This window comes from Mesoplodon bidens (genome assembly GCF_964165515.1).
Source record: "Mesoplodon bidens genome assembly, chromosome: 3".
NCBI classification, from domain to species: domain Eukaryota; kingdom Metazoa; phylum Chordata; class Mammalia; order Artiodactyla; family Ziphiidae; genus Mesoplodon; species Mesoplodon bidens.
This window is the reverse complement of record NC_138178.1, coordinates 133,083-160,827: the sequence shown is the minus strand read 5'-3', so window position 1 is coordinate 160,827 and position 27,745 is coordinate 133,083. Positions and strand designations below refer to the sequence as shown.

The 27,745-nt window shown below is 37.5% G+C and overlaps 1 protein-coding gene across 1 annotated transcript; it reads left to right on the top strand.

Moving 5' to 3' along the window:
- The first annotated feature begins 34 nt into the window (after positions 1-34).
- On the top strand, positions 35-25,237 carry PTCHD3 (patched domain containing 3). Its single transcript, XM_081227715.1, is given in 8 exon segments — positions 35-1,157; positions 1,159-1,350; positions 2,419-2,540; positions 18,583-18,725; positions 21,780-21,795; positions 21,797-22,184; positions 22,188-22,573; positions 22,575-25,237. Coding segments are annotated over 8 exon segments (2,823 nt in total). The 5' UTR covers positions 35-284; the 3' UTR covers positions 23,278-25,237.
- The last annotated feature ends 2,508 nt before the right edge of the window (positions 25,238-27,745 follow it).

Genomic DNA, 27,745 nt, shown 5'->3' with positions numbered 1-27,745 from the left:
AATTGTGAGTCCTGTGACAGGCACGATTCCATTCGCCTGTAAGAAGTGTTTCTTGTATTCACTGAATCCTGAGAGGCTGGGCGCAGGGACACATTTGGGGCTGGTTAGGCTACCACGTGGCCGCCAGTGAAGCTCCAGCCTCCGGGCGCGAGCATTCCGGGCTCAAACAGACTCCCTCAGAATTTCTCCAGGAAACCGTCGGGTGGGTGGAGATGGGCGCTCCGTCCAGCAGTGCCCTTCCAATCTGCTGTCCTGTTTGAGCACGTCGCCTTTCCTTCCCGGAAATGAGCCTTAATCTAGGTAAGGTTGCGCCAGAGGCGGCGCCCTGGCGCGAGGCGGGGCAGGAACCGGGGCCCGGAGCGCAGGGGCCGGAGGCGGGGCCTGGGCCGGACTCGGAGAGCCGGCCGCAGCCGCCGGCAGGGCCCGGCTCCGAACCTCTCCCGGCCGCAGAGCCCGAGCCGGAGCCGCTCTCGGCGTCGGGTCCGGGACAGGAGCTCGAGCTGGGCTGGGCTGCCGCGCAGCGCGCAGGGGTCCCGCCGGAGTCGCAGCCTCTGCTGGCGTCGGAGTCTGAGAACGGAGTGTCCGAGAGGCCCCACTGCCACACCGACTGCCTGGAGGCGCCGCTCTCCCGGGCCTTCCGGCGGCTGGGATGGGAGGTGGGCTCGCACCCCTGGATCTCCTTGCTGCTGCCCATGGTTTTAACAGCCGTCCTCGGCACTGGCCTGATTCACCTGCCCAAGGAAGAAGAAGAAGACCTCGAGGAGCAGTACACCCCGATAGGGAGCCCCGCCAAGGCTGAGCGACGCTTCGTGCAGGGACATTTCACCGCCAACGACTCCAGTCTCTTCTCCATCGCCAGGAAGAGCACCGAGGTCAATTATGCTTCCATTCTAGTGGTCTCCAACACCAACTCGCTGCTGGAACAAGAAACCTTATCAGAAATTAGTGAAGTGGACGACGCGGTTCAGGCTTTGTCTGTGACACAGGCAAACGGAACCCAGATCCTCTACAATGAGGTGTGCTCGAAGAACAAGGGCTACTGTGTACCCTCCAACCCACTCTTGTTCACCTGGAAAACGAACAGTGTCCTCAACCTGAAAAACATCACTTTTCCCATCTACAGCCTAGCCGGCCAGGTCGTGTACCTACCTGGCCAACATCCTTGGAGGAACTGTGTTAGGTGAGAGCATGGGACTGAGCCAGTTACTCCTGGAGGCCAAAGCCATGCGGCTGCGGTCCTACCTGAAGACCGGCGAAGGAGAGGACAGCGAACGTAGCAAGGCGTGGCTGATCCACTTCCTGAACCAAGTTGGCAACCTTGAAAAGAGTCTGGCCTTGAAGAAGATCCAGGTACCTAGCGGCTGGGGCTTTGCAGGGAGGCCAGGTGAAGGTGGGAGGGATAAGAAGACTTGTTCCAACCGCACTCCCTAATTACTTGATGGAGCCCTTGACTTGAAGCTGGGTGTGTTCTGCTGTATTTGGTCCTTAATCCAACTTTCTTAACATAGTGCACTGAAGAATGCCACAAAAGAATCTAAAAGAGTGGATATACGCATATGATTCACTTTGCTGTACACCTGAAACTAATTGTAAATCAACTATACTACAATAAAATTTTTTAAAAATAAAATAAAATAAAAAAGAGAGCTAAGACCTAAAAAAAAAAAAAAAGCCAGACATCTTAAATCCTTGGTAACATTTTGCTGAAAAACACAAATTGTACATCCTCAAGGTTGTTCTGTTCAGTACAGACATTGATCTTAAGGTTTAGTTTGGTTTTCTGGTCAAATTACTTTGAAATTCTTACTTTTAGTTAAAGTCTTTGCTGTTTCTGGGAGCCCCCTAAAATTTGTTTAGAGTTCAGTGGAATAAAAAAAGCAAATCTATAAGCAAAAGTTCCATGGTTTTGTTGAAAAAGAATGCTGAGCATTTTAAAAGTAAATTATAGCATACTGCCAGGCACATGTTAGCTGTTCAGTAATTGCTGGGCTGGCAAACCTAATACTCTGAATAAAACTGGTGAAAGTGAGACACTTTCTGGAAAAAGCCTTTGAATACCCAGTCCTTAATGAAATGATATTTGTGCAATTAAAATAGTAAAAGATAACAACCTAATAAAATTTAGAAAAAAACAAAATGTCTATAGTTATTAATGATTTTTTATATAAGATTAAGGTTTCATATATTCAGGAGTTTTAAACGTTAGATTTTTGAAAGAAACTTTGGACAGCATGCTAGAGATTTGTGGGAAGAAGCAAATCTTTATTACCTTCTTTATTGTAAAATCATAATCCACACAGTTTGATTCTTTTCTGAATTTTAATGTTTCGATCAATAAGCTGTAATGTTTCAATATCATTTGTAACACACACAATATCAGAATTAAAAGTTACTTATCTGAGTATATTTTTGTGGCAGGTGATCTACTTTACATCACTTTCTAGACAACTGGAATTTGAGGCAACTTCTATGACAGTGATCCCCTTGTTCCACTTGGCATACCTTCTAATCATATTATTTGCAATCACATCATGCTACAGGTAAAAGACTTTTATTAGTTTTTAAAACACTAACTTTAAAAATATTTTATTGTGGTGATATATATGTATATAATGTATATATAATATGTATAACATAAAATGTACCATTTAAAAAACCATTAAAAATATATTTATTTAATTATTTGACTATGCCGGGTCTTAGTTGCGGCACATGGCATCTTTAGTTGCAGCATGTGGGCTCTTAGTTCTGGCATGCAGGCTCTTAGTTGTGGCATGCGGGACCTAGTTTCCTGACCAGGGATCCAACCTGGGCCCCCTGCACTGGGAGCATGGAGTCTTAACCACTGGACCACCAGGGAAGTCCCTAAAAACCACTTTTAAGTGTACAATTTAGTGGCATTAATTACATTCACACTGTTGTGCAACCATCACAACTATCTCTTTATAAATATGTTCCATCACCCCAAACAGAAACTCTGTAACCATTAAGCAATAACTCCCCATTGTCTCCCCCAAGTCTTGGTTACTTTTTAATCTACTTTCTGTTTCCATGAATTTGCCTATTGTAGAGATTTCATATAAGTGGAATCATACAGTATTTGTCCTTTTGTGACTGGCTTATTTCACTTAGCATAATGTTTTCAAGGTTTTTCCATGTTGTAGCATGAGTTCCTTTTTATGGCTGAATAATATTCCATTTTATGTATATACCACATTTTATCTGCTTATCTGTTTATGGGCCCTTGGAATATTTCCATCTTCTGACTATAGTGAATAATGCTGCAATGAACGTTGGTGTACAAATCTCTGTTTGAACCTGTTTTCAGTTCTTTTCAGTATATACCTAGGAGTAGAGTTAGTGGGTTGTATGATAATTCTCTGGTTAGCTTTTTGAAGAACCACCAAACTATTTTTTCACAGAGGCTACACCATTTTATATCCCACCAGCAATGTGTAAGTTTTCCAATTTCTCCACATCCTCACCAACACTTGTTATTTTCTGTTTTATTGATTATAGCCATCCTTGTAGGTACAAAGTGACATCTCATTGTGGTTTTGATTTGCATTTCCCTAGTAACTAATGATGTTAAGTATCTTTTTATGTGTTTACTGGTCATTTGTATATCTTCTTTGGAGAAATGTCTATTCAGGTCCTTTGCCCTTTTTTTTTTTTTTTTTTTTTTGTCTGTGCCACACAGCTTGCAGGATCTTAGTTTCCTGACCAGGGATTGAACTCGGGCCCTTGGCAGTGAAAGCGTGGAGTCCTAACCACTGGACTGCCAGGAAATTCCCACTTTTGCCTATTTTTAATGAAGTTGTTTGTCCTTTTGTTGTGTTGAGTCCTATTGTTGATGAGTACTTTATATATTTTAGATATTAAATCCTTATCAAGATATATGATTTGCAAATATTTTCTCCCACTCTGTAGTTTATCTCTTTACTTTCTTGATAATGTCCTTTAATGCACAAAAGTTTTAATTTTGATGAAATTCAACTTATTTATTTTTATTTTTGCTACTTGTGCTTTTGGTGTTATATATAAGAATCCATTGACAAGTCCAAGGTCATGCACATTTACCCTATGTTTCCTTCAAGAGTTTTATGGTTTTAGCTCTGAAATTTAGGTGATTGCAATTTTTAATTCATAGTTGTATGTGATGTGGAGTAGGGGTCCAACTTCATTCTTGTACATGTGGAAATCCAGTTGTCCAAGTACCATTTGTTGAAGAGACTGTTCTTTCCCAGTTGAATGGACTTGGCATCCTTGTCAAAAATCAATGGGCTGTAGACATATGGGTTTATTTCCAGATGCTCAGTTCTAGTCCATTGGTCTATATGTCAATCCATATACTAGTACCACTCTGTTTTAATTTTTGTAGCTTTGTTATAAGTTTTGAAATCTGGAAATCTCAGCTGTCCAATTATTTTCATTTTAAGTTTATTTTGGACATCCAGGGCTCCTTGTAATTCCATATGAATTTGAGTATTGACCTTTCCATTTCTGGGGAAAAAAAGCCATTGGAATTTTGATAGAGATTGTGTTGAATCTGTAGATTGCTTAGGTGAGATTGTCATTTTGACAATATTAAGTCTTCCTCCCCATGAACTAAGAATGTCTTTCCATTAATTTAGGTCTTCTTTAGGTTTCATCCATGTTTTGTAGTTTTCAGCATACACGTCTTTCACTTCTTTGGTTAAATGTATTCCTAAGTATTTCATTATTTTAAACACTAAATGGAATTACTTCAAGTTCGTTTTTTTTGTTTTTTTTGTTTTTTTTGCAGTACGCAGGCCTCTCACCGTCGCAGCCTCTCCCGTCGCGGAGCACAGGCCCCGGACATGCAGGCTCAGCGGCCATAGCCCACAGGCCCAGCCGCTCTGCAGCATGTGGGATCCTCCTGGACTGGGGCACAAACCCGTGTCCCCCACATCGGCAGGTGGACTCCCAACAACTGCGCCACCAGGGAAGCCCTTTAAGTTCGTTTTGAGATTGTTCATTGTGCATGGATAGAAACAGTTGAATCCTGTGTGTTTATCTTATAACCTGCAGCTTTACTGAATTTGTTTACTAACGTTAGTAGTTTTCTTGTGGAGTCTTTGGATTTTTCATATATATAATCATATAATCTGTGAAAAGAGATAGTTACAATTCTTCTTTCCAATTTGAATTCCTTTTATTTCGATTTCTTGTCTAATTGCTCTGGCTAGCACTTCCAGTACAATGTTGAATATCATTGGTGAAAGTGGGCATCCTTATCTTGTTCCTGATCTTAGGTGGAAAGCTTTCCATTTTTCACCATTGAGTATGATGTTAGCTGTGCAGTTTTCATTATTGACTTTATAGTTTTGAGGAACTTTCCTTCCATTCCTTGTTTTTGAGTGTTTTTATCATGAGAAGATATTGGAATTTGTCAAATGCCTTTTCTGCATCTTTTGAGATGATCATGTAGTTTTTATCCTTTGTTCTATTAGTGTGGTATATTACATTGATTGATTTTTCCCATGTTGAACCACTCTTGCATTCCTGGGGTAAATCCCATATGGTCATGATGTATAATCCTTTCAATATGCTGTTGAATTGTGTTTGCTTAAATTTTGTTGAGGATTTTTGTATCTATATTTATAAGAGGTATTATCTGTAGCTTTCTTGTGATACCTTTGTGTGGAATTGATATCAATGTAATGATGGCCTCATCATATGAGTTAGGAAGTGTTCCCTTCCTTTCAACTTTTTGGAAGGGTTTGAAAAGGATTGGTATTAATTCTTCTTTACATGTTTGGTAAAATTCACTAGTGAAGCCATCTGGTCCTAGACTTTTTTTGTTGGGAGGCTTTTGATTACTGATTCAATCCTTTTTTTGTTACATGTCTGTTGAAATGTTCTATTTCATCTTGAGTCAGTTTAGGTTTTTGTGTATTTCTAGGAATTTGTGCATTTTATCTAGGTTATCCAGTTTGTTGGCATAAGTTGTTAATAGTATTCTCTTGTAATCCTTTACATTTCTGCAAGTTCAGTGGTAATGTCCTCACTTTCATATCTGATTTAGTTATTTGTATCTTTTTTTTCTCCTTTGTCACTCTAGATAAATGTTTGTCAATTTTGTTGATCTTTTTCAATAACCACTTTTGGTTTTGTTGGTTTTGTCTATTGTTTTTCTATTCTCAATTTTATTTATCACTGTTCTAATCTTTATTATTTTCTTCCTTCGGTTAGCTTTGTGTTTGGTTTTCTCTTCTTTTTCTGGTTCCACAAGATGTCTAATCCACAAAGTGGTTTGAGATCTTTTCTCTTTTTTAATGTAGCTATAAATTTACCTCTGGGCACTGGTGTCACTACATCTTATAAGTTATGGTATTTTGTATGTTTGTTTTCATTTTCCTTATAAATTATCTGCCTAGATATTTTATCCATTATTGAAAGTGATGTATTGAATTTGCCAACTATTACTGTAGAACTATATATTTCTGTCTACAATTCTGTTAATATTTGCTTAATATATTTTGGGTCTCTGTTTTATGGTTAATTTATGTTTATAGTTGTTATATCTTCCTGATTAATGTGGCCCTTTTATCAATATATAGTGTCCCTCTGTCTCTTTTAACAGTTTTTGAAATAAAGTCTATTTTTGTCTGATATCAGTATAGCCACCCCTGGTCTCTTTTGGTTACTATTCATATGGAGTATCTTTTTCAATACTCTAACTTTCAATCTATTCATGTCTTTGGATATAAAGTGAGTCTCTTGTACACAGCATATAGTTGAATCATGCTGTTTTATCCATTCTGACAATATCTGCCTTTTGATTGGAAAGTTTAATTTATTTAGATTTTAAATAATTGCTGACAAGGAAGGACTTACTCCTGCTGTTTTGCTGTTTGTATTCTGTATATATTATAGCTTATTGTCCTTCATTTCATCTGTTTATGCCTTTTTTTCTTTGGCCATGCTGCACAGCTTGTGGGATCTTAATTCCCTGACCAGGGATTGAACCCAGGCCCAGGCAGTGGAAGGTCCAAGTCTTAACCACTGGACCAGTGAATTCCTGATTTATGCCTTCTTTTATGTTTAGTTTCTATTTTTCTAGTGAGCTGTTTTGATTCTTTTTCATTTCCTTTTGTGATGGTTTTTAGAGAATTTCTTTGTGGTTACCATGGAGATTCATATAGCATCTTAAATTTAAAATGATCTATATTAAATTAATACCTACTTAACTTTTAACTATGCCACTTCTATACATCTCTGTCCTCCCTCCCTTATGTTGTTGTCATAAATTATATCCTTATACATTGTATGCACTATAACATAGATTTATAGTTACTTTTATGTAATTGTCTTTTAAATTCTGTAGGAAATAAAAGGTAGAGTTACAAACCAAAAATACAATAATACTTGTTTTTGTATTTGCCCATGTATTTACCTTTACTGGAGATCTGTATTTCTTCATGACTTTGGTTACTTTTTTTTTTCTTCATTTCAATCCGAAGGAGTTCCTTCAGCATTTCTTATAAGACAGGCCTAGTGATAACAAATTCCCTCAGCTCTTCTTTATCTGTGAATGTCTTAACTTCTCCTTCATATTTGAAGGAGAGTTTTCTGGACACTGCCTTGAAGTTGATGGGTTTTTCTTTTAACACTTTCAACATCATCCATTGTCCCTTGGCCTCCATGGTTTCTGAGGAGAAATCAACCTTTATACTTATTAAGTATCGTTTGTATGTGATCAGTTGATTCTTTCTTGCTGCTTTCAAGACTCTCTTTGTCTTCATCTTTCAATAGTTTGATTATAATGTCTCTTGGTGTGGATCATTTGAGGTTATCCTACTTGGAGTTTGTTAAGTTTCTTGGATTTGTAGTTTCATGTCTTCTATCAAATTTGGGAAGTTCTCAGTCATTATTCTTTAAATATTCTTTCTGCCTTTTTTTCCTCTCTTCTTTTTCAGGGACACCTATAATATGTATGTTGGTTTGCTTGCTGGAATCTAATAGGTCTGTGAGGTACTTTTCACTTCTTAATTCTTTTTTCTTTCAGCCTCTCAGACTCAGTAATTTCAATCGACCTATCTCCAAGTTCATGGGTTCTTTATTATGCCTACTAAATCTGTTATTGAACATCTCTACTGTTTTGTTTTTTATTTCAATTGTACTTTTCAGCTCTAGAATTTTAGTTCCTTTTAAGTTTTTTTCTATCTCTTTATTTAAATGATCACTTTGTTCATACATTATTTTCCTTATATCCTTGTCAGTGCTCACCTTTAGTTCTCTAAGTTTATTTAGGACAGTGTTTTATAGTCTTTATCTACTAGGTCCTGTCTCTGTCTTTCCTGTCAATTTATTTTATTCCTTTGCCTGAGCAATACTTTCCTATTTCTTTGTATGCCTTGGGATTTTGTTGTTGTTGTTGTTGAAAACTTGGCATTTGACAATTATAATGTGGTAACTGGAAATCAGATTTCCTACCTCCCCAGGGTTTCCTGATGTTTGTTTGCTTGTTTGTTTAATACTGTAGTAGTTGATCTTCTTAGTAACTTTCCCAAACTATTATTGCAAAGATTGTATTCCTTGTTTATGTTGTCACTGAAGTCTCGTTCCTTAGCTTGTGTTCAGGTAGTGTTTTGACAGAAATTTCCTTGCATTCCAGGAGCTCTCCCAGTCTTTTCAAAATGGTTCTGTGCCTGGACTCTCCTTCAACACTTACCCAGGGTTATGCCGTGACTGGGGATTAGCCATAGGTGAAAGCTTAGTGTCTTAAGTCCTTTTTGAGCATTATATCTTGCCCTGGGTGACTTTCTAAATTCCCCAGTATACACAGGCACTTGTGAATATTCTAAACTTCCAGAGGAATGCTCCCCAGCTTCTACCTTAGGCAGTCTTTTGTATGTTTGGGCTGTAATCTTTTGCCCTATGCATATGAAGTTTGTTTATTCAGTTTGTGGTGTTTCCACCTTTCTCAACCTGAGTTTTGTGTTAGACAAAACAGAGGAGTGCCTTGCATCAGTCCTTCAGGTAGTCCCTAGACAGTTTATATATATAAAACATTATGTGAATAAGGTCTGCTCTGCCCCTTCCAGAAATAAGGAAGTAGTCTCACACTGGTAACATGAGCTGTGGATGCTTTAAGACTGCTGTTGCTTTAACACTTTGCTTTAAGACTCTTGTCACTTTAAGACTATGGCCAGTTTAACACATCTGCCACTTTATGGTCACTGCCACTTTAAAACTTCTGTCCCACCAGAGAGGGAGGTGAGGTAGGGAATATAAACTCACTACAAACCTTCCTACTGTTTTAAAGGCCCCCTGCCTTTTTTTTTTCTTTCAGCCCTCTGTAAACTTTTGACTGTTTTCCAGAGATCACAGAGTTGGTTCTGACAACTTCTGCTTGTTTTTCTATGTATCGGTTGGGAGACAAGAAGTGGAAAATTCTTACTCTACATTTTTCTGATGTCTAGCAGTAAACTCTTATTTTTTAAACCTAATGACTTAAAAAAATTTTGCCCATTAGCAATAGTATGCAATCAAATGGAACAGTAAAAAGAAATTTTGGCCAGTTTTTTTTGATGCGGCATATGTTTATTACCTTACATGTTGTGCCAGTTATGATTAGTTGTGTCATTTGGAGGCAGATATGCTGATAGAGCTAAGAAACAAGTCTTTATTTTTATTATAAATTTGAACTAGTACTTTTAACTTTACAAAAAAGTTAGCTCTAATTTAATTGACTCGGGCATCTCCATTGTTCTGGTGTGGAGTTTACCTTGTTAAGCACTTGTTATCTAGGCATTAGGGTTAGTTTGAGCTCTTATGGCCAGAAAGCTAAAATATGAAAAATATCAGCCCCAAAAAAATAGAATTTCGATGTAGAAAGAACCTCATAAATAATATTATTCTAATGATTCTCACATCAGAGTCACAGAGAGAGCCCTAAAACCACATATTCTGAGGCTCTGCCCTATTGAATCAAGTATCTGGAGGCTAAATCTGAAAATCTATATTTCAAAAATTTCTCTAGTTTATTCTCATAAGTACATAAGTTTGGGGGAAAATGATATAATTTAACTCTCTAGGTTTAAGGTAGAGAAAGATGTGAGACTCCAATAGGTAAAGGGACGTAACCACACTGGGTGCATCTTTAGAGTCAATAAACTAATTTATAACTTTGTTATTCTGGAAAGGAAGATCACATCCCTTAGAAAATAAAGAAACAAAAAAAGAAGGAAGAAAAAAGGAGGAAGAAGGGAAGGAAGGAAGGGAGGAAGGGGGGGGGAGGAAAGAAAGCAAAATTCAATCTTGTTAAAGTTAGTAGGATAAATAATTTTTTAAATTAGTATGGAATCTATAAGGTACCAAGAACTAGTTTGACAAAAGTCTTCTACTGGATAGTTGGCTCTGAATATACAAAGTTATGTCAATTCTTGCTTATCTGTAGCAAATAATTGTGGACAGTAATGCAGAAAATCTTGTATTGAAGGCAATTAGAAAATGACTTACATTTGTCTTTGAAGACTTTTTATGCTTATGTAACCAACATATTGAACACACAGGACACATGAGGTGTAAACATAAAGCAACTTTATTTTCATCTCCCTCTGTTCCCTTTAAGTTTTGTAGGTAGAGCAAGTTCTTCCTCTGCCCCATAAAAACTGAGGCAGGCCCTGTGACTTTCATTGTCATTCTTAGGTAAGACAGAGTCCTCCAATCAGAATTAAAATGTCCATGTCCATGTAATAAATAAAAAGTGGTGACTTGATTTGAAGCTAAGGTTTCCCCCTCTCTTAGCTGGAGCACACTGCATGGGAAAGCCTTTTATGGGGGAAAAAAAGGGCTTCCCTGCCCTCTTCTATCACTTCTTATCTTGCTGTACTAATTCCTGGGTTGGAACATGCCCAAGGAGAAGAGTAAAGGGAAGAGGAAGATTCTTAAGCCATACATGCTGAATGATGGTCTAATAGATGCTTTTTCTGGGTTTGAATATACAACTGATTCTCCTGTGAGACCTTTTGTAAGTTCCTTGACATCTCTCACTCCCAGTTCTCTGTTATCACTGAGAATCTTATCTCTGTTCTGGGTGGGGCCTCCTAGACAGTCCCTAAGATATCCCCATCCTGCCTGTCTCACACACTTATATATGAAAGTTATTCCTTGCCTACATGCATTTACCTCATACAGAACCATTATTCAAACACATTTTGTGGTTCCATATTTACTGTCTTGCAGTGAAGTCATTTAAACAATAGTAAGACTTTCTCAAAAGGTATACTCCAAATTGAACTTCGTTCTATAGTAAGTACTGGTATGTTGAGCTTCCAGACTATTTCAAAATTGTCTGACATTTTGGAAATGATGAAACTTACACCAAATGTGAGATCAATTTCAGAAAAGAATCCAGAGAATCTTTCCCTTCTCAAATACACTGTAAACTATTCTTTCGTCTTGATAGACATCATTATCTTTCAAGGAAGATGTGGATCCCTCACCAAGCATATACATAGATTGTATTCTAAGTGGAATGATTTCTAATTTAGCCCTCCCCTGCTAAGTGAATAGAAAATTCAGAAAATTGGCCATTTTGCTGCCAGTGATGCCTAACTGCCTGAGCATTGGAATCATATGAAGAAATTTTTAGACACTTGGATTCTGCAGCTTCTCTACAAACCTATAGATCAGAATCTGCAGAGCTGTGTTCCAGGACTGCAGGACTCTAAAGTTCTAAGACTCTCCGAAGTCATTCTGATAAACTGCTTAACCAAGATCCTTCTTGGGGACTAGAAAATCTGCAAGTGTGTTCACCACACAGTGCTCCACATTCACATCTTCCCTCCATTAAAATAAAGGTCATTTAGAAAAAGTCAACACAGCAACTGGTCAAAGTCAAGTCACTCTAGCCAATAAAATACCTCATTCCCCCATCCTCTGAACAATTTACACCAAAAAAACCCAGAAACCTGAAAGAAGGAATGGGCATAAACATGTCACATGTAGGTTTTATCCTCATTAACCTTTCTGATTTCACGGTTCATCTGCATTACTTTCTTATCTTAAACTCCTATAAACCAGTATTGTTACTTTAAGAAAGTATTTGTTATAATCAAAGTTTGTCATAACAAAGAAAGTTACTTTTGCTCTGGAGTGAGACTGTGTGTGTGTGTGTGTGTGTGTGTGTGTGTGTTTATTTTTGGGCCCTGAGTTTAACTGACAGCACCAGCAGTTTGAGAAAAACTGAGATACAGGCACAGTGTAGTTTTTTTTGTTTTTTTTTTAATTTTTTGGTAGTAATAAGAAAGTTTAGCTATTTTAATCTGGTCCTGCCTGAATAAGGTCTTTAGTTATATTCTTGCTGTTTTGGAATCAGTAGCTCCATTTGCTTAGTTGACTCTCCCAGTTTTCAAACCAAACTTAGTTTCTCTTTCCTGCTAAAAATATCTAGAGGTAGGTATCAGTCATTTGTTTTGGAGCAGTTAGCAAATGAGTAAAGTAGAAAACCAGAGGCTGTTGTCAGTATTTTAAAATGTAAAGTCATGGTTGTTGGGAGGAAAAGTATTAAACCCATTCTTTAATTGCTGTGTATGTATTCCCATTTCTGTTGGTCCAACCAAGAAACAGGCATAGCTTGTGTTACTCAAAATGGAGTACATATCACATTTTTTTTTGCAATTAGTAGCCACTTTTCTAGAGCCCACTTCTCCAGCAGAGGAGAGTATGAAAATCTTTTAGAAGGAGGCTTTACTTTTTTTTTAATTTTTATTTTTTTTAAACAGCAGGTTCTTATTAGTCATCAGTTTTACACACATCAGTGTATACATGTCAGTCCCAATCTCCCAATTCATCACACCACCACCACCCCCGCCGCTTTCCCCCCTTGGTGTTCATACATTTGTTCCCTACATCTGTGTCTCTATTTCTGCCCTGCAAACCGGATCATCTGTACCATTTTTCTAGGTTCCACATATATGCGTTAATATACGGTATTTGTTTTTCTCTTTCTGACTTACTTCACTCTGTATGCCAGTCTCTAGGTCCATCCACGTCTCAACAAATGACCCAATTTCGCTCCTTTTTATGGCTGAGTAATATTCCATTGTATATATGAACCACATCTTCTTTATCCATTCGTCTGTTGATGGGCATTTAGGTTGCTTCCATGACCTGGCTATTGTAAATAGAGCTGCAATGAACATTGGGGTGCATGTGGCTTTTTGAATTGTAGTTTTCTCTGGGTATATGCCCACTAGTGGGATTGCTGGATCATATGGTAATTCTATTTTTAGATTTTTTTTTTTTTTTTTTTTTTTTTGCGGTAGGCGGGCCTCTCACTGTTGTGGCCTCTCCCCTTGCAGAGCACAGGCTCCAGATGCGCAGGCTCAGCAGCCATGGCTCACGGGCCTAGCCGCTCTGCGGCATGTGGGATCTTCCCAGACCGGGGCACGAACCCGTGTCCCCTGCATCGGCAGGCGGACTCTCAACCACTGCGCCACCAGGGAAGCCCCCTATTTTTAGATTTTTAAGGAACCTCCATACTGTTCTCCATAGTGGCTGTATCAGTTTACATTCCCACCAACAATGCAAGAGGGTTCCCTTTTCTCCACACCCTCTCCAGCATTTGTTGTTTGTAGATTTTCTGATGACGCCCATTCTAACTGGTGTGAGGTGATACCTCATTGTAGTTTTGAGTTGTATTTCTCTAATAATTAGTGATGTTGAGCAGCTTTTCATGTGCTTCTTGACCATCTGTATGTCTTCTTTGGAGAAATGTCTATTTAGGTCTTCTGCCCATTTTTGGATTGGGTGGTTTGTTTTTTTTAATAGCGAGCTGCTTGAGCTGTTTATATATTTTGGAGATTAATCCTTTGTCTGTTGATTCGTTTGTGAATATTTTCTCCCATTCTGAGGGCTGTCTTTTCGTCTTGTTTATGGTTTCCTTTGTTGTGCAAAAGCTTTGAAGTTTCATTAGGTCCCATTTGTTTATTTTTGTTTTTATTTCCATTACTCTAGGAAGTGGATCAAAACAGATCTTGCTGTGATTTATGTCTGAGAGTGTTCTGCCTATATTTTCCTCTAAGAGTTTTATAGTGTCCAGTCTTACATTTAGGTCTCTAATCCATTTTGAGTTTATTTTTGTGTATGGTGTTAGGGAGTGTTCTAATTTTATTCTTTTACATGTAGCTGTCCAGTTTTCCCAGCACCACTTATTGAAGAGACTGTCTTTTCTCCATTGCATATCCTTGCCTCCTTTGTCGTAGATTAGTTGACCATTGGTGTGTGGGTTTACCTCTGGGCTTTCTGTCTTGTTCCATTGATCTATGTTTCTGTGTTTGTGCCAGTACCATATTGTCTTGATTACTGTAGCTTTGTAGTATAGTCTGAAGTCTGAGAGCCTGATACCTCCAGCTCCGTTTTTTTCCCTCCAGATTGCTTTGGCTATTTGGGGTCTTTTGTGTCTCCATACAAATCTTAAGATTTTTTGTTCTAGTTCTGTAAAAAAAATGCCATAGGTAATTTGATAGGGATTGCATTGAATCTGTAGATTGCTTTGGGTAGTATAGTCATTTTCAGGATATTGATTCTTCCAATCCAAGAACATGGCATATCTCTCCATCTGTTTGTTTCATCTTTAATTTCTTTATCAGTGTCTTATAGTTTTCTGCATACAAGTCTTTTGTCTCCCTAGGTAGGTTTATTCCTAGGTATTTTATTCTTTTTGTTGCAGTGGTAAATGGGAGTGTTTCCTTAATTTCTCTTTCAGATTTTTCATCATTAGTGTATAGAAATGCAAGAGATTTCTGTGCATTAATTTTGTATCCTGCAACTTTACCAAATTCATTGCTTAGCTCTAGTAGTTTTCTGGTGGCATCTTTAGGATTCTCTATGTATAGTATCATGTCATCTGCAAACAGTGACAGTTTTACGTCTTCTTTTCCAATTTGTATGCCTTTTATTTCTTTTTCTTCTTTGATTGACGTGACTAGGACTTCCAAAACTGTGTTGAATAATTGTGGTGAGAGTGGACCTCCTTGTCTTGCTCCTGATCTTAGAGGAAATGCTTTCAGTGTTTCACCATTGAGAATGATGTTTGCTGTGGCCTTTATTATGTTGAGGTAGGTTCCCTCTATGCCAACTTTCTGGAGAGTTTTTACCATAAATCGGTGTTGGATTTTGTCAAAAGCTTTTCCTGCATCTATTGAGATGATCATACGATTTTTCTTCTTCAATTTGTTAATATGGTTTATCACATTGATTGATTTGCATATATTGAAGAATCCTTGCATCCCTGGGATAAATCCCGCTTGATCATGGTGTATGCTCCTTTTAATGTGTTGTTGGATTCTGTTTGCTAATATTTTGTTGAGGATTTTTGCATCTATATTCATCAGTGATATTGGCCTGTAATTTTCTTTTTTTTGTAGTATCTTTATCTGGTTTTGGTACCAGGGTGATGGTGGCCTCATAGAATGAGTTTGGGAGTGTTCCTTCCTCTGCAGTTTTTGGAAGAGTTTGAGAAGGGTGGGTGTTAGCTCTTCTCTAAACGTTTGCTAGAATTCACCTGGGAAGCCATCTGGTCCTGTACTTTTGTTTGTTGGAAGATTTTTAATCACAGTTTCAATTTCATTACTTGTGATTGATCTGTTCATATTTTCTATTTCTTCCTGGTTCAGTCTTGGAAGGTTATACCTTTCTATGAATTTGTCCATTTCTTCCAGGTTGTCCATTTTATTGGCATAGAGTTGCTTGTAGTAGTCTCTTAGGATGCTTTGTATTTCTGTGATGTCTGTTGTAACTTCTCCTTTTTCATTTCTAATTTTATTGATTTGAGTCTTCTCCCTCTTTTTCTTGATGAGTCTGGCTAATGGTTTATCAATTTTGTTTTTCTTCTCAAAGAACCAGCTTTTAGTTTTATTGATCTTTGCTATTGTTTTCTTTGTTTCTATTTCAGTTTTTTCTGCTCTGATATTTATGATTTCTTTCCTTCTGCTAACTTTGGGTTTTGTTTGTTCTTCTTTCTCTAGTTCCTTTATGTGTAAGGTTAGATTATTTATTTGAGATTTTTCTTATTTCTTGAGGTAGGCTTGTATAGGTGTAAACTTCCCTCTTAGAACTGTTTTTGCTGTATCCCATAGCTTTTGGATTGTCATGTTTTCATTGTCATTTGTCTCTAGGTATTTTTTGATTTCCTCTTTGATTTCTTCAATGATCTCTTGGTTATTTAGTAACGTAGCGTTTAGCCTCCATGCGTTTGTGTTTTTTACGTTTTTCCCCTGTAATTCATTTCTAATCTTATAGCATTGTGGTCAGAAAAGATGCTTGATATGACTTCAATTTTCTTAAATTTACTGAGGCTTGATTTGTGACCCAAGATGTCATCTATCCTGGAGAATGTTAAGTGCGCACTTGAGAAGAAAGTGTAATCTGCTGTTTTTGGATGGAATGTCCTGTAAATATCAATTAAATCTATCTGATCTATTGTGTCATTTAAAGCTTGTGTTTTCTTATTAATTTTCTGTTTGGATGATCTGTCCATTGGTGTAAGTGAGGTGTTAAAGTCCCCCACTATTATTGTGTTAGTGTCGATATCCTCTTTTAGAGCTGTTAACAGGTGCCTTATGTATTGAGGTGCTCCTATGTTGGGTGCATATATATTTATAATTGTTATATTTTCTTCTTGGATTGATCCCTTGATCATTATGTAGTGTCCTTCCTTGTCTCTTGTAACAGTCTTTATTTTAAAGTCTATTTTATCTGATATGAGTATTGCTACTCCAGCTTTCTTTTGATTTCCATTTGCATGGAACATCTTTTTCCATCCCCTCACTTTCAGTCTGTATGTGTCCCTAGGTCTGAAGTGGGTCTCCTGTAGACAGCATGTATATGGGTCTTGTTTTTGTATCCATTGAGCCAGTCTATGTCTTTTGGTTGGAGCATTTAATCCATTTGTGTTTAAGGTAATTATTGATATGTGTGTCCCTATGACCATTTTCTTAATTGTTTTGGGTTTGTTTTTGTAGGTCATTTTCTTCTCTTGTGTTTCGCACTTAGAGAAGTTCCTTTAGCATTTGTTGTAGGTCTGGTTTGGTGGTGCTGAATTCTCTTAGCTTTTGCTTGTCTGCAAAGCTTTTGATTTCTCCATCGAATCTGAATGAGATCCTTGCCGGGTAGAGTAATCTTGGCTGTAGGTTCTTCCCTTTCATCACTTTAAGTATATCATGCCACTCCCTTCTGGCTTGTAGAGTTTCTGCTGAGGAATCAGCTGTTAACCTTATGGGAGTTCCCTTGTATGTTATTTGTCATTTTTCCCTTGCTGCTTTCAATAATTTTTCTTTGTCTTTAGTTTTTGCCAATTTGATTACTATGTGTCTCGGAGTGTTTCTCCTTGGGTTTATCCTGTATGGGACTTGCTGCACTTCCTGGACTTGGGTGGCTATTTCCTTTCCCATGTTAGGAAGGTTTTCGACTATAATCTCTTCAAATATTGCACTTCCTGGACTTGGGTGGCTATTTCCTTTCCCATGTTAGGGAAGTTTTTGACTATAATCTCTTCAAATATTTTCTCAGGTCCTTTCTCTCTCTCTTCTCCTTCTGGGACCCCTATAATGCGAATGTTGTTGCGTTTAATGTTGTCCCAGAGATCTCTTAGGGTGTCTTCATTTCTTTTCATTCTTTTTTCTTTATTCTGTTCCACAGCAGTGAATTCCACCATTCTATCTTCCAGATCACTTATCCGTTCTTCTGCCTCAGTTATTCTGCTATTGATTCCTTCTGGTGTAGTATTCATTTCAGTTATTGTATTGTTCATCTCTGTTTGTTTGTTCTTTAATTCTTCTAGGTCTTTGTTAAACATTTCTTGTACCTTCTTGATCTTTGCCTCCATTGTTTTTCCGAGGTCCTGGATCATCTTCACTATCATTATTCTGAATTCTTTTTCTGGAAGGTTGCCTACCTCCACTTCATTTAGTTGTTTTTCTGGGGTTTTATCTTGTTCCTTCATCTGGTACATAGCCCTCTGCCTTTTCATCTTGCCTATCTTCCTGTGAATGTGGTTTTTGTTCCACAGGCTGCAGGACTGTAGTTCTTTTTGCTTCTGGAAGGAGGCTTTCATACTTTTTGTTAGCCAGATACATATTGAACCAGCTTTGAAATACAGGAGCTATTTAGGATTGTGTTTAGGGCTAACTGGAATCACAGGTGGGTTAGAAGACAACTGGATATAGGTACTTCCATTTGCTGTTGTGTTCCATTCACACTCCTTTGAAGATCAGAGTGGAATTAACCATCTGCAGTGTTTTAGTATATCTTTGTGGTCCTGAAATGCCAGTCAGTGGATTTGTGCTTGGCTAGATGTGTAAGAATCAATCAGTATAGTTTGGTAAAAGTACAGATTCCCAACTTTTCTGTCTCCGACCTCCCCTTTTTTTTTTCAGTTGGTCTGGGCTAGTGCCTGGAAATTAAAGTTCTCCAGCAGACAGGTATGAGAATTATTGCCCAAGAGGGCTCTCTGTATAGGTGTCCAATTCAGGAATGTTATGAATTGTTGGAATTTCAGTATGGAAGCTACCACTACAAGTTCCATGATTTTTCCCTCCAAATTTACAGGTGTGACTGTATACGAAACAAAATGTGGGTTGCAGCCTTTGGAGCGATTTCTGCTGCCTTGGCAGTGGTGAGCGGCTTTGGCCTGATGTACATTGGGGTGCCATTTGTGATCATAGTTGCAAATTTACCATTTCTTATTCTAGGCGAGTAAAACAAAACGTGAGGCTGCACATTGTGTATGTGGGGGTGTGGGGTGGATAATGGAAGGGGACTGTGTTAGATTAAGCTGAATAATTATATTTAGGTGGCTCTACAGATCCAAAATGGGGTATCAGGAAAGAAGAAAATTGATGGAATTCTGTGTCTTTAGAGTTAGAAAAATCTAGTACCCCAAATGGAAAAACACAGACCAGGGACATGAACAGGCAGTTCACACACACACACACACACACACACACACACACACACAGCAAACACACAAAATCCAAAATACTAATCACTGAAAATATAAGAAAAAATATTTGACCTTTCAGTTAATCAAGGGATGCAAGTTAAAACAAAAGTGAGACACCTTTGTTTTCTTTTCTTATTAATGAATATTAGCAAGATTAAAGATTTGGGGTGGGCTTCCCTGGTGGTGCAGTGGTTGAGAGTCCGCCTGCTAATGCAGGGGACGCGGGTTCGTGCCCCGGCCCGGGAAGATCCCACATGCCGCGGAGCGGCTGGGCCCATGAGCCATGGCCGGTGAACCTGCGTGTACGGAGTCTGTGCTCCGCAACAGGAGAGGCCACAGCAGTGAGAGGCCCGCGTACCACAAAAAACAAACAAACAAACAAAAAAAAGATTTGGGGAATGTTGTATGCAACTGAACACTTATATTCTGCTGGGGGACGTTTGTAAATTGGTGCACTTTTAAAATACAACTTTGCAACAAATCAAAAGAGTTAAAATTTAAAAGGGAATACCTTTGACCTGCCAACTCCACTTCTAGGAGTTTGTCCTAATTGTTGGACAAGTGCTCACAAAGTAGAACATGTATGTTCATTTCAGTGTGATTTAGAATAGGAAAAAACAAGAACAACCTAATCCCATATCGACATGGGATCGGTGCACTCAAACATAGCATATTAAAGTTTTGGAGTCCTATTCACTCTTTAAAAAGAGGTAGATATAAAGTCTTAAATGAAAAATGCTGGCTATGAAACAAGATGTTTAAAATAGATATACAAATATATGTGTATGTTTGTATAGAGCAAATTCTGGATGGCTATACTTAAAATATTAGCAAGGATTATCCCTGAAGGGTGGAATTACAGTTGTATAAATTTTTTCTTTGCATTTTCATGTACTTTCAGGATTTATTTTACAATAAGCATGAGAAGATAAATATGTTTATATTTTGGAAAGTAAGCAACTTGGAAGAAATAATATTTAATTTTTTAAGGGAGACAGTGGAGGAAACCTTGCTAGTACACACGCTTAAGCTCTCAGTGTTCTTACAGTCATAAATAACTATAGTTAAACTCTATGCAACAATCTAATATAAAGCATCTTCGTACGGTCTCTGTATACATAGAAGTATGAGTGTAGGGGTGTGTGTGTGTGTATGAGTGTGTGTGTGGGGGGGTTGTGATTTCAGTAACTCAAGAAATTTATGAGGACAATTTTTGAACAAGGTTCTATAAAGAAAACACTGGTTTTTAAAAACCTAATAAATATCAATGAGTTTGTTCTTCGTCCTTAGTTCCTCTGATTCTTCCCTTTTGTTCAGCTGAATACAACTGAAATCCACAAAGCTGGCAGCAGGGGGAGTGTCGGGATGCAGTTTATGACACACTACGTAAAGCTGTGTCAGTGTAGGCCCTCCTACCTTGATCATACGCATACAACGTCTGAATCAGAGGCAAAGTGCAACTCCCAGTACCCTCCCAGGTAATCCATGGAGAAGAGCTCTTAAAATTGAAATGAAAATCAGCATGTTAGTTCCAAGTACTGAATTTGTATCAATATACACAGAAACAGAGATGTACATGAATGAAAGCAGTAGAAAGCTTGAGGGAGATGAAATTTGTCTGCAACATGCTCATGCTGTCCTTTGTAATCCCATTTCTTCTCTGTGGTCCTCCTCTCCTAGCCTTCATTGCTGGTTTCAGAGTCCTCAGATGTTCTCCTGTCCTCTTTATTCCAAACCAATCAGGAAACGTCATTGTGGAAAAGACTGATTACCTTAGTAGGCATTTAATATATAAAGGCTTCTTTTTTTTTTTTTAAGATGTTGGGGGTAGGAGTTTTTTGCTTTATTTATTTATTTTTGCTGTGTTAGGTCTTCATTTCTGTGCGAGGGCTTTCTCTAGTTGTGGCAAGTAGGGGCCACTCTTCATCGTGGTGCATGGGCCCCTCACCATCGTAGCCTCTCTTGTTGCAGAGCACAGGCTCCAGACACGCAGGCTCAGCAGTTGTGGCTCACGGGCCCAGCCGCTCCGCAGCATGTGGGATCCTCCCAGACCAGGGCTCGAGCCCGTGTCCCCTGCATTAGCAGGCAGACTCTCAGCCACTGCGCCACCAGGGAAGCCCCTATAAAGGATTCTTAATATTTACTTTGGTGCATATTTCTGATCTCAAGAGAGCCTGCATTTTATTGAGATAATGCCTTAACCTGGGCAAGTGAAGTTTGAATGACAGCCTTCTGGGTATCAAAAACAGACTAGCAGGAAAACTGCATTTGTGTGTGTGTGTGTGTGTGTGTGTCTATAAACTATGGGGTGCCTCTACAATCAGACCACATTGATAGCTAGATGCTAACTGTAGAACAGATAAATCCAGCTCATATTTTAAGCAACAGTATGTTGGCTCAACATTAGTGCATTAGAATAAAATGGTTTATGGAAGAAAATGGTCTCTCAAGTATTCTAATGGAGTCAAGGATACATTGCTAATCCTACTTCACCTAACACCCAGCAGCCAGTTTCCTGACTCATCATTAAAACAGCCTAGATGATGACTAGGAGCAGAGTATACTGTGCTCTGTGCAAATAGGAGTCTGTACAAAGCACAGAGCTACTACAGAGCAAGGAGTGATAAGTTCTGTTGTGGATTCAGAGGCAACCAGAGAAAGCATCACAGAAAGACATATCAAAACACAGATTGAGGAAGATAAATAAGGTCTTAAGAGATGGACAAAGAAATGGTGTAAACTGATCTGTTTAATGTTTAATGGATGTTCATATGTATGAAGATTCTGTTTCTTTTTTTAACAGGCGTTGGGGTCGATGACGTTTATCATGATTTCGGCCTGGCAGAAGACCAACCTCATGGATAGCATAAAAGAACGGATGTCCAATGTCTGTTCAAAAGTGGCAGTGTCCATTACAATCACCACCATCACCAACATCCTGGCCTTCTATACAGGAATTATGGCCTCTTTCAGGTCCGTACAATACTTCTGCATCTATACAGGAACAACCCTGCTCTTTTGTTATTTTTATAACCTCACCTGTTTTGGAGCATTTATGGCCCTGGATGGTAAAAGAGAAGTAGTGTTTCTACGCTGGTTGAAGAAACCAGAAACTCCTGACCAAAAGTGTTCCTCATTAAAAAAGCCTTGCTGCCTCCCATGTAATTCTCTCCGAGACAAACATCAAGCTGATATCCACCCAATGAATTAGTTCTTTAGAGACTATTTTGGTCCTTTTCTCACAAGCACTGAGTCCAAGTTTTTTGTAGTGCTTATATACATTTTGTACGTCATAAGTAGTATATATGGGTGTTTTCAAGTGCAGGAAGGTTTAGACCTCCGAAATTTGGCAAGTGATGACTCCTACATCACACCGTATTTTAATGTAGAAGAAGAACATTTTTCAACTTATGGTCCCAGGGTTATGGTTATTGTTACTGAAGCTCTTGACTATTGGGATGGAGATGCTAGGCAAAAATTGGAAAAAAGTCTTGTAGATTTTGAAAACAGTGACTACGTATATAAAAATCTTACAGAGTTTTGGTTACGAGAATATGTGAAATATATGGAAAACCACCATCACGATGTAAATGACAACTTTTCTAAAAAATATTCCCAATTTTGTAATAGATTCTCCACTTTTTATGTATGGTATTAACATTACATCATCACAGGAAATCATTTGTTCCCGAGCCTTCATTCAGACCATGGGTGTTTCTTCTTCAACCAATAAGAAGCTGATGTTACTCCAGTTCCAAGACATGGCCGAAAAGTGTGAAATTCCCCTAATGGTGTATAACCAGGCATTCATATATTTTGATCAGTATTCTACAATATTAGAAAACACTGTTCAAAATGTAATTGTTGCCTCAACAGCTATGTTCATTGTTTCCTTTCTGTTAATCCCTCACCCGCTGTGTTCTTGGTGGGTAACTTTTGCTATCGCTTCTGTGATTGTGGGGGTAACGGGTTTCATGGCATTCTGGAACGTCAACCTTGATTCCATATCCATGCTTAATCTTGTCATTTGTATAGGGTTTTCTTTTGATTTTTCTGCGCACATTTCCTATGCATTTGTTTCCAGTTCAAAGCCCTCAGTAAACCAAAAAAACATCGAGGCATTGTATCTGCTAGGCTACCCTGTGTTGCAAAGTGCAATTTCAACAATAATAGGGGTGTGTGTCTTATCTGCAGCTAAACCATACATCTTCAGGACATTTTTTAAGATTATGTTTCTTGTTATGGTATTTGGAGTTGCTCATGGCCTAATTTTTATTCCGGTATTCTTAACCTTTTTTTGAAAGTTTGACTAACCACTAACCAATCAAAGACCAATTATAGAATTCCTGATTGCCCCAATCCAACCTGATAAAAATGTGCTGTTAAGAATAGTCAATAAACTAAAAACAAAGGCATGTTTCCTTGGTGTGGAAATCCCATCTTAAAATGTTACTTAAAATATCCTGAACAAGATTTGAGCGGTACTGATTTATATAGGTTGCACTGTCAAAGTGCCATTTGATGTCAGATCCTTCTCACAAGTAAATCTCACAGCCACAGACCCTAACTGGTGAGTTTCAGAACCAATTGCCACACTTGTCTTTCCCCCAGATTGCTTATGGCTGCATTTTACCCCTTTAATGCTGCGTTTCCCAAATCAAAGATTTTGCCCTAAGAAGGAAAGGAAAAAATTATTTGTGAACCTTTGAGGAAAAGAATCATTTTAGTATTTCTTTTTAAAGTGTTTCATTTTGGAAAATCACTGATTATAATGCATAACAATATGTTTGAAAATAGATTATTCTGAAGATCTCCATGATACCTTACCATTGGTGAAGAAGATGACAATTTATAGAACTTGATTGGTCAGAGCATTGAGCTTTCCAAAATCCCAGCCTTCTGTTTATTAGAACTTTCTGATTTAAGTAGACTGACACCCCATACCTTTAGAGAACTGGAATTGGAATATGACTTCTCAAAAATGAATTTGATAATTTCAACTATAATACACATACATGCTAAAAGAATGTTGAAAATATGATCCTTTTATGGGTAGCTAAATTTGGGGTTATGTGAATATTTTCTATTATTTCGTTTATACCATTTTTTTTTCTCAGAAAAACAGTTGTTTTTCCTCTCAGAAGTGTTTAGGCATCATTGCAAGTGAGTTTCAGTTCTGCTACATGGAATATTTGATGTTTTGTTTGAAAGAACACAGCTGACTGTGAGAGGTTGACTAATATTCTTTATCTTTCGGTTTGCATGATTGTAATTCAGCTGACAACATCCAGTTTGATGTTTGATGATCTGAAGAATATCACAGTGAGGGGAAATGCTGAATGTCTGTAAGAAGCAGCAAATTGTCATTGGTCTCACAGTATTTGATGCAAGGAAAAGAGGTCTATAGGACACATCCCTTGCAAATTTGTCTTTAATACACAAAGCTGTAACTGAACTAGCTGTTTTGCTATTGATTCTCTCGTGTACCCAGTTTTAAAAATTGGTGAGTTTCTCTTGTCTCAGAGTACCATTGGATTTTATTTCTGAATTTAAAATGAATAGTAAAATATTTGTTCTTTAACCCACCTCAATTTCTGAAGAGAAACCTGCTTGTATTGTTGTTCTGAAGCTTCAAGTTTACATAGAGATCACATTCAGCAAGCTCCTCAGCCTAAAACTTCTGCAAGTGGAGTGTCTGATGCATTCACTACTTTCTCCTCATATTGTTGTCTACTCTGAGAAAATAAGTATGAGGAAGTTTCACTGTAAGTGAGTAACATTTGATTTTGGCATTTATTTTGATGATTAAGTTAGGATTCTATGGATGCCAAATTGATATAAAAGGAGAGGCATAGGTATCATATCCGAGAGTATCTTTTGCCTTTAAGGCATTGCGTTCTTGTCTAAAATGGAAAATTTGGCTGATTTGAGAATAAAATGTAATTGAATATACAACCATGTGAAGAATAAATTTTATTTTGGAATCTGCTGACTTTAATATGTTCTCCACACTTTCTCAAAGTACTTTGCTCTGAGTACCTTGATAGGAATTGGAATATATCAGAAAGGATGATTATTTTTGTTGTGGTTTGGATATTAAAGGGTATTAGTCACCCAAGAGATCCACTTTCTGTTTTTCTGATAGTGTTCAATAACATGAACCTACTCATGAGTGACTAATAAGTGATTTTTATCTACTTTAACTTGTTTTAGTTTTAAGAGTTATACCTTGAACAAATAAAATTACCTGCTTTAGTTTAATGGGAAGACTGTTTCTGATCATCTCATCTTCTTCTCTGCAGGCCAGCTCAGTTCTTCACTCTCTTCTGGTTGCACTTGAAGCAGTTGATGTACTGGGTTTACACCTTAAAAGATAGACATGTGCTGAGAAGTTAGGGAGTGGGGTGAATTATCCCATTGTAATTAAGAAAGAGCTTTCCCCAAACAGTCTTTAATTCCCAGTTTTTGTAGAAGAAGCTCATTCATTTTCTGAGTAAAAAGTATTTTCGTATCTGTCTGGGGGGAAATTAACTCATCAGGAAAATATTATTAGGTGTTTAAATCCTAAAACTAACAGATAAACTGATACGTAACTTATTAGATCACCCAAACTAACTTGCTGAAATCTTTTGTTTTGTCCTGTAAGATCAATGCTTAACATGCAGTCTCTCCTCCCATGCCCAGGTCAGTAACTCCAGGTTGCTCTTCTCTTTAGTCTCATGGTAGCAGCTGTTGGGTAATTGTAGTCGGAAGCTGGGGAGGAGGTGAGGAGAAAGTGCTCTTGTTCAGTGTTTTGTTTCCTATAAAAGGATGCTGCCTAACCCAGCTCATCTCTGTGTCCTGTTGACTTTATTGTTATTCCAGGTAATTGCAAGAAAATATAATGAATGGGCATCATTAACACCAGCTCAAAAACATATTCTTATCAGTGAAGATTTCTTGTCAAATGTCTTGGATTGCACTTTTGTTGAGGGAAGACAGTGTAAATAGTTAAAGAATGTTGATAAAATTGAAACATTTGGTTATGGAATTGTGTGGTGTTAGAAGGTTTCTGTTTGTGAAATGTATGTATTAAAAATAATAAAATTTCAGAAACTAAAAAAAAAAAAATATCCTGAGAAAAATTAATTAGTCTTACATTAAAATATCTTTGCTAAATTAGGAAGTGTTGTCATCTTTATTATGGTCTATACAACCAAGCATAACTTTCCAGTTATTTTTTTCCTTTTATTTCATCATTAATAGTTTATGCCTGGGATTCAAATATTTTATGTATTATGCTATAAATGGAATATTATTTTCATTGTACTTCCCATATGCATTATTATGTAAAAATGCAACTGATTATTATTTATTCTCCTCGTCTGGGGTTTTTCTATGCATTTTCTTAGTGGTGTATTTTGATGAACTGAAGTTTTTAAGTTTTGGAATCCAATTTATCATTTTTTTAATGGTTAGTGTTTTCTGTGTCCTCTGTAAGAAATTTTTGCCTAATCCAAGATTACAAAAAATTCATCTATGTTTTCTTCTCAAAGCTAGTAGTTTTATTTTTACATTTAGGTCTATGATTCATAGACCCATGTTTGTTGGGAAGTATGGATAGAGGTTCATTGTCTTCCCATTATAGTTATCCAGTTGTCCCAGCAACATTAGTGAAAAGACTGTCCTTTCACCATAGGGATTAATTTGGCACCTCTGTCAAAGAATCAATTGACAATTTATGTGTGGCTCTATTTTTGTGCATTGATCTGTTTTTCTATCATACCACACTGCATTGATTACTGAAGCTTTCTATTATTGAAATTAGGTTAGGTAAGGTATCCAACATTTTTCCTCTTTTCCAAATTGTTTTGGCTATTCTAGGTTCTTTGCATTTAGATACTAATTTTAGAATCATTTGTCAATTTATCAAACAAAATCTGGGATTTTTGATTGGGATCATGATTGGGTTATGGTGAATCTACAGATCAATTTGGGGAAAATAGATATCTTAGCAGTATGGAATCTTCCAATCTGTGAACATGGTTTATCTCTCCATTTATTTGTATCTTCTTTAATTTCTCTCAGGCATGTCTTATAGATTTACATGGATTTACTTCTAAGTCCATTAATTTATTATATCATTGTAAATATTTTAAATCCCCTTTCCATATTTTTTACTAGTACATAAAAATACAATTGGTTTTGGTATAACTACCTTATACTGTGTAATCTTTTTAGGTTCATTTATTAGTTCATGTAGAGTTTTTTAGTTTCTCTAATAGTTTTTATCTATGCAATTATGTAAAGGTCACATAAAGACAATTCTGTTTCTCCCTACATAAGCTTTATCTTGTACTTATCTTATTGCACTGGCTTAAAATGTCCAGTAAAATGTGGGAAAATGTACTGAAAGCAGACATCATTGCCTTGTTCTCAACTTTGTAAGGAATGTGGTCAATATCTCAGGAAGTATGATTATTACCTGGAGGTTTTTCATAGCCACCTTCGGTCAGATTGTGGAAGCTCTTTTCTACATATAGTTTTCTGGGATGTTTTAACATGAATGGGTATTAAATTTTGTCAAATAATTTCTGTCCATGGACTGAGATTATCATGTCTATTTTTCTATCTTAATCTGTGAACGTGACAATTTATATTGAATGATTTTTTAATATTATACCAACCTTGCGTTCCTAGGATGACTCACATTTAGTCATGGAATGTTACAATTTTCATATATTGCTGTCTTTGTTTTGTTAATATTTTGTCAGTGATATATGTTCCTAT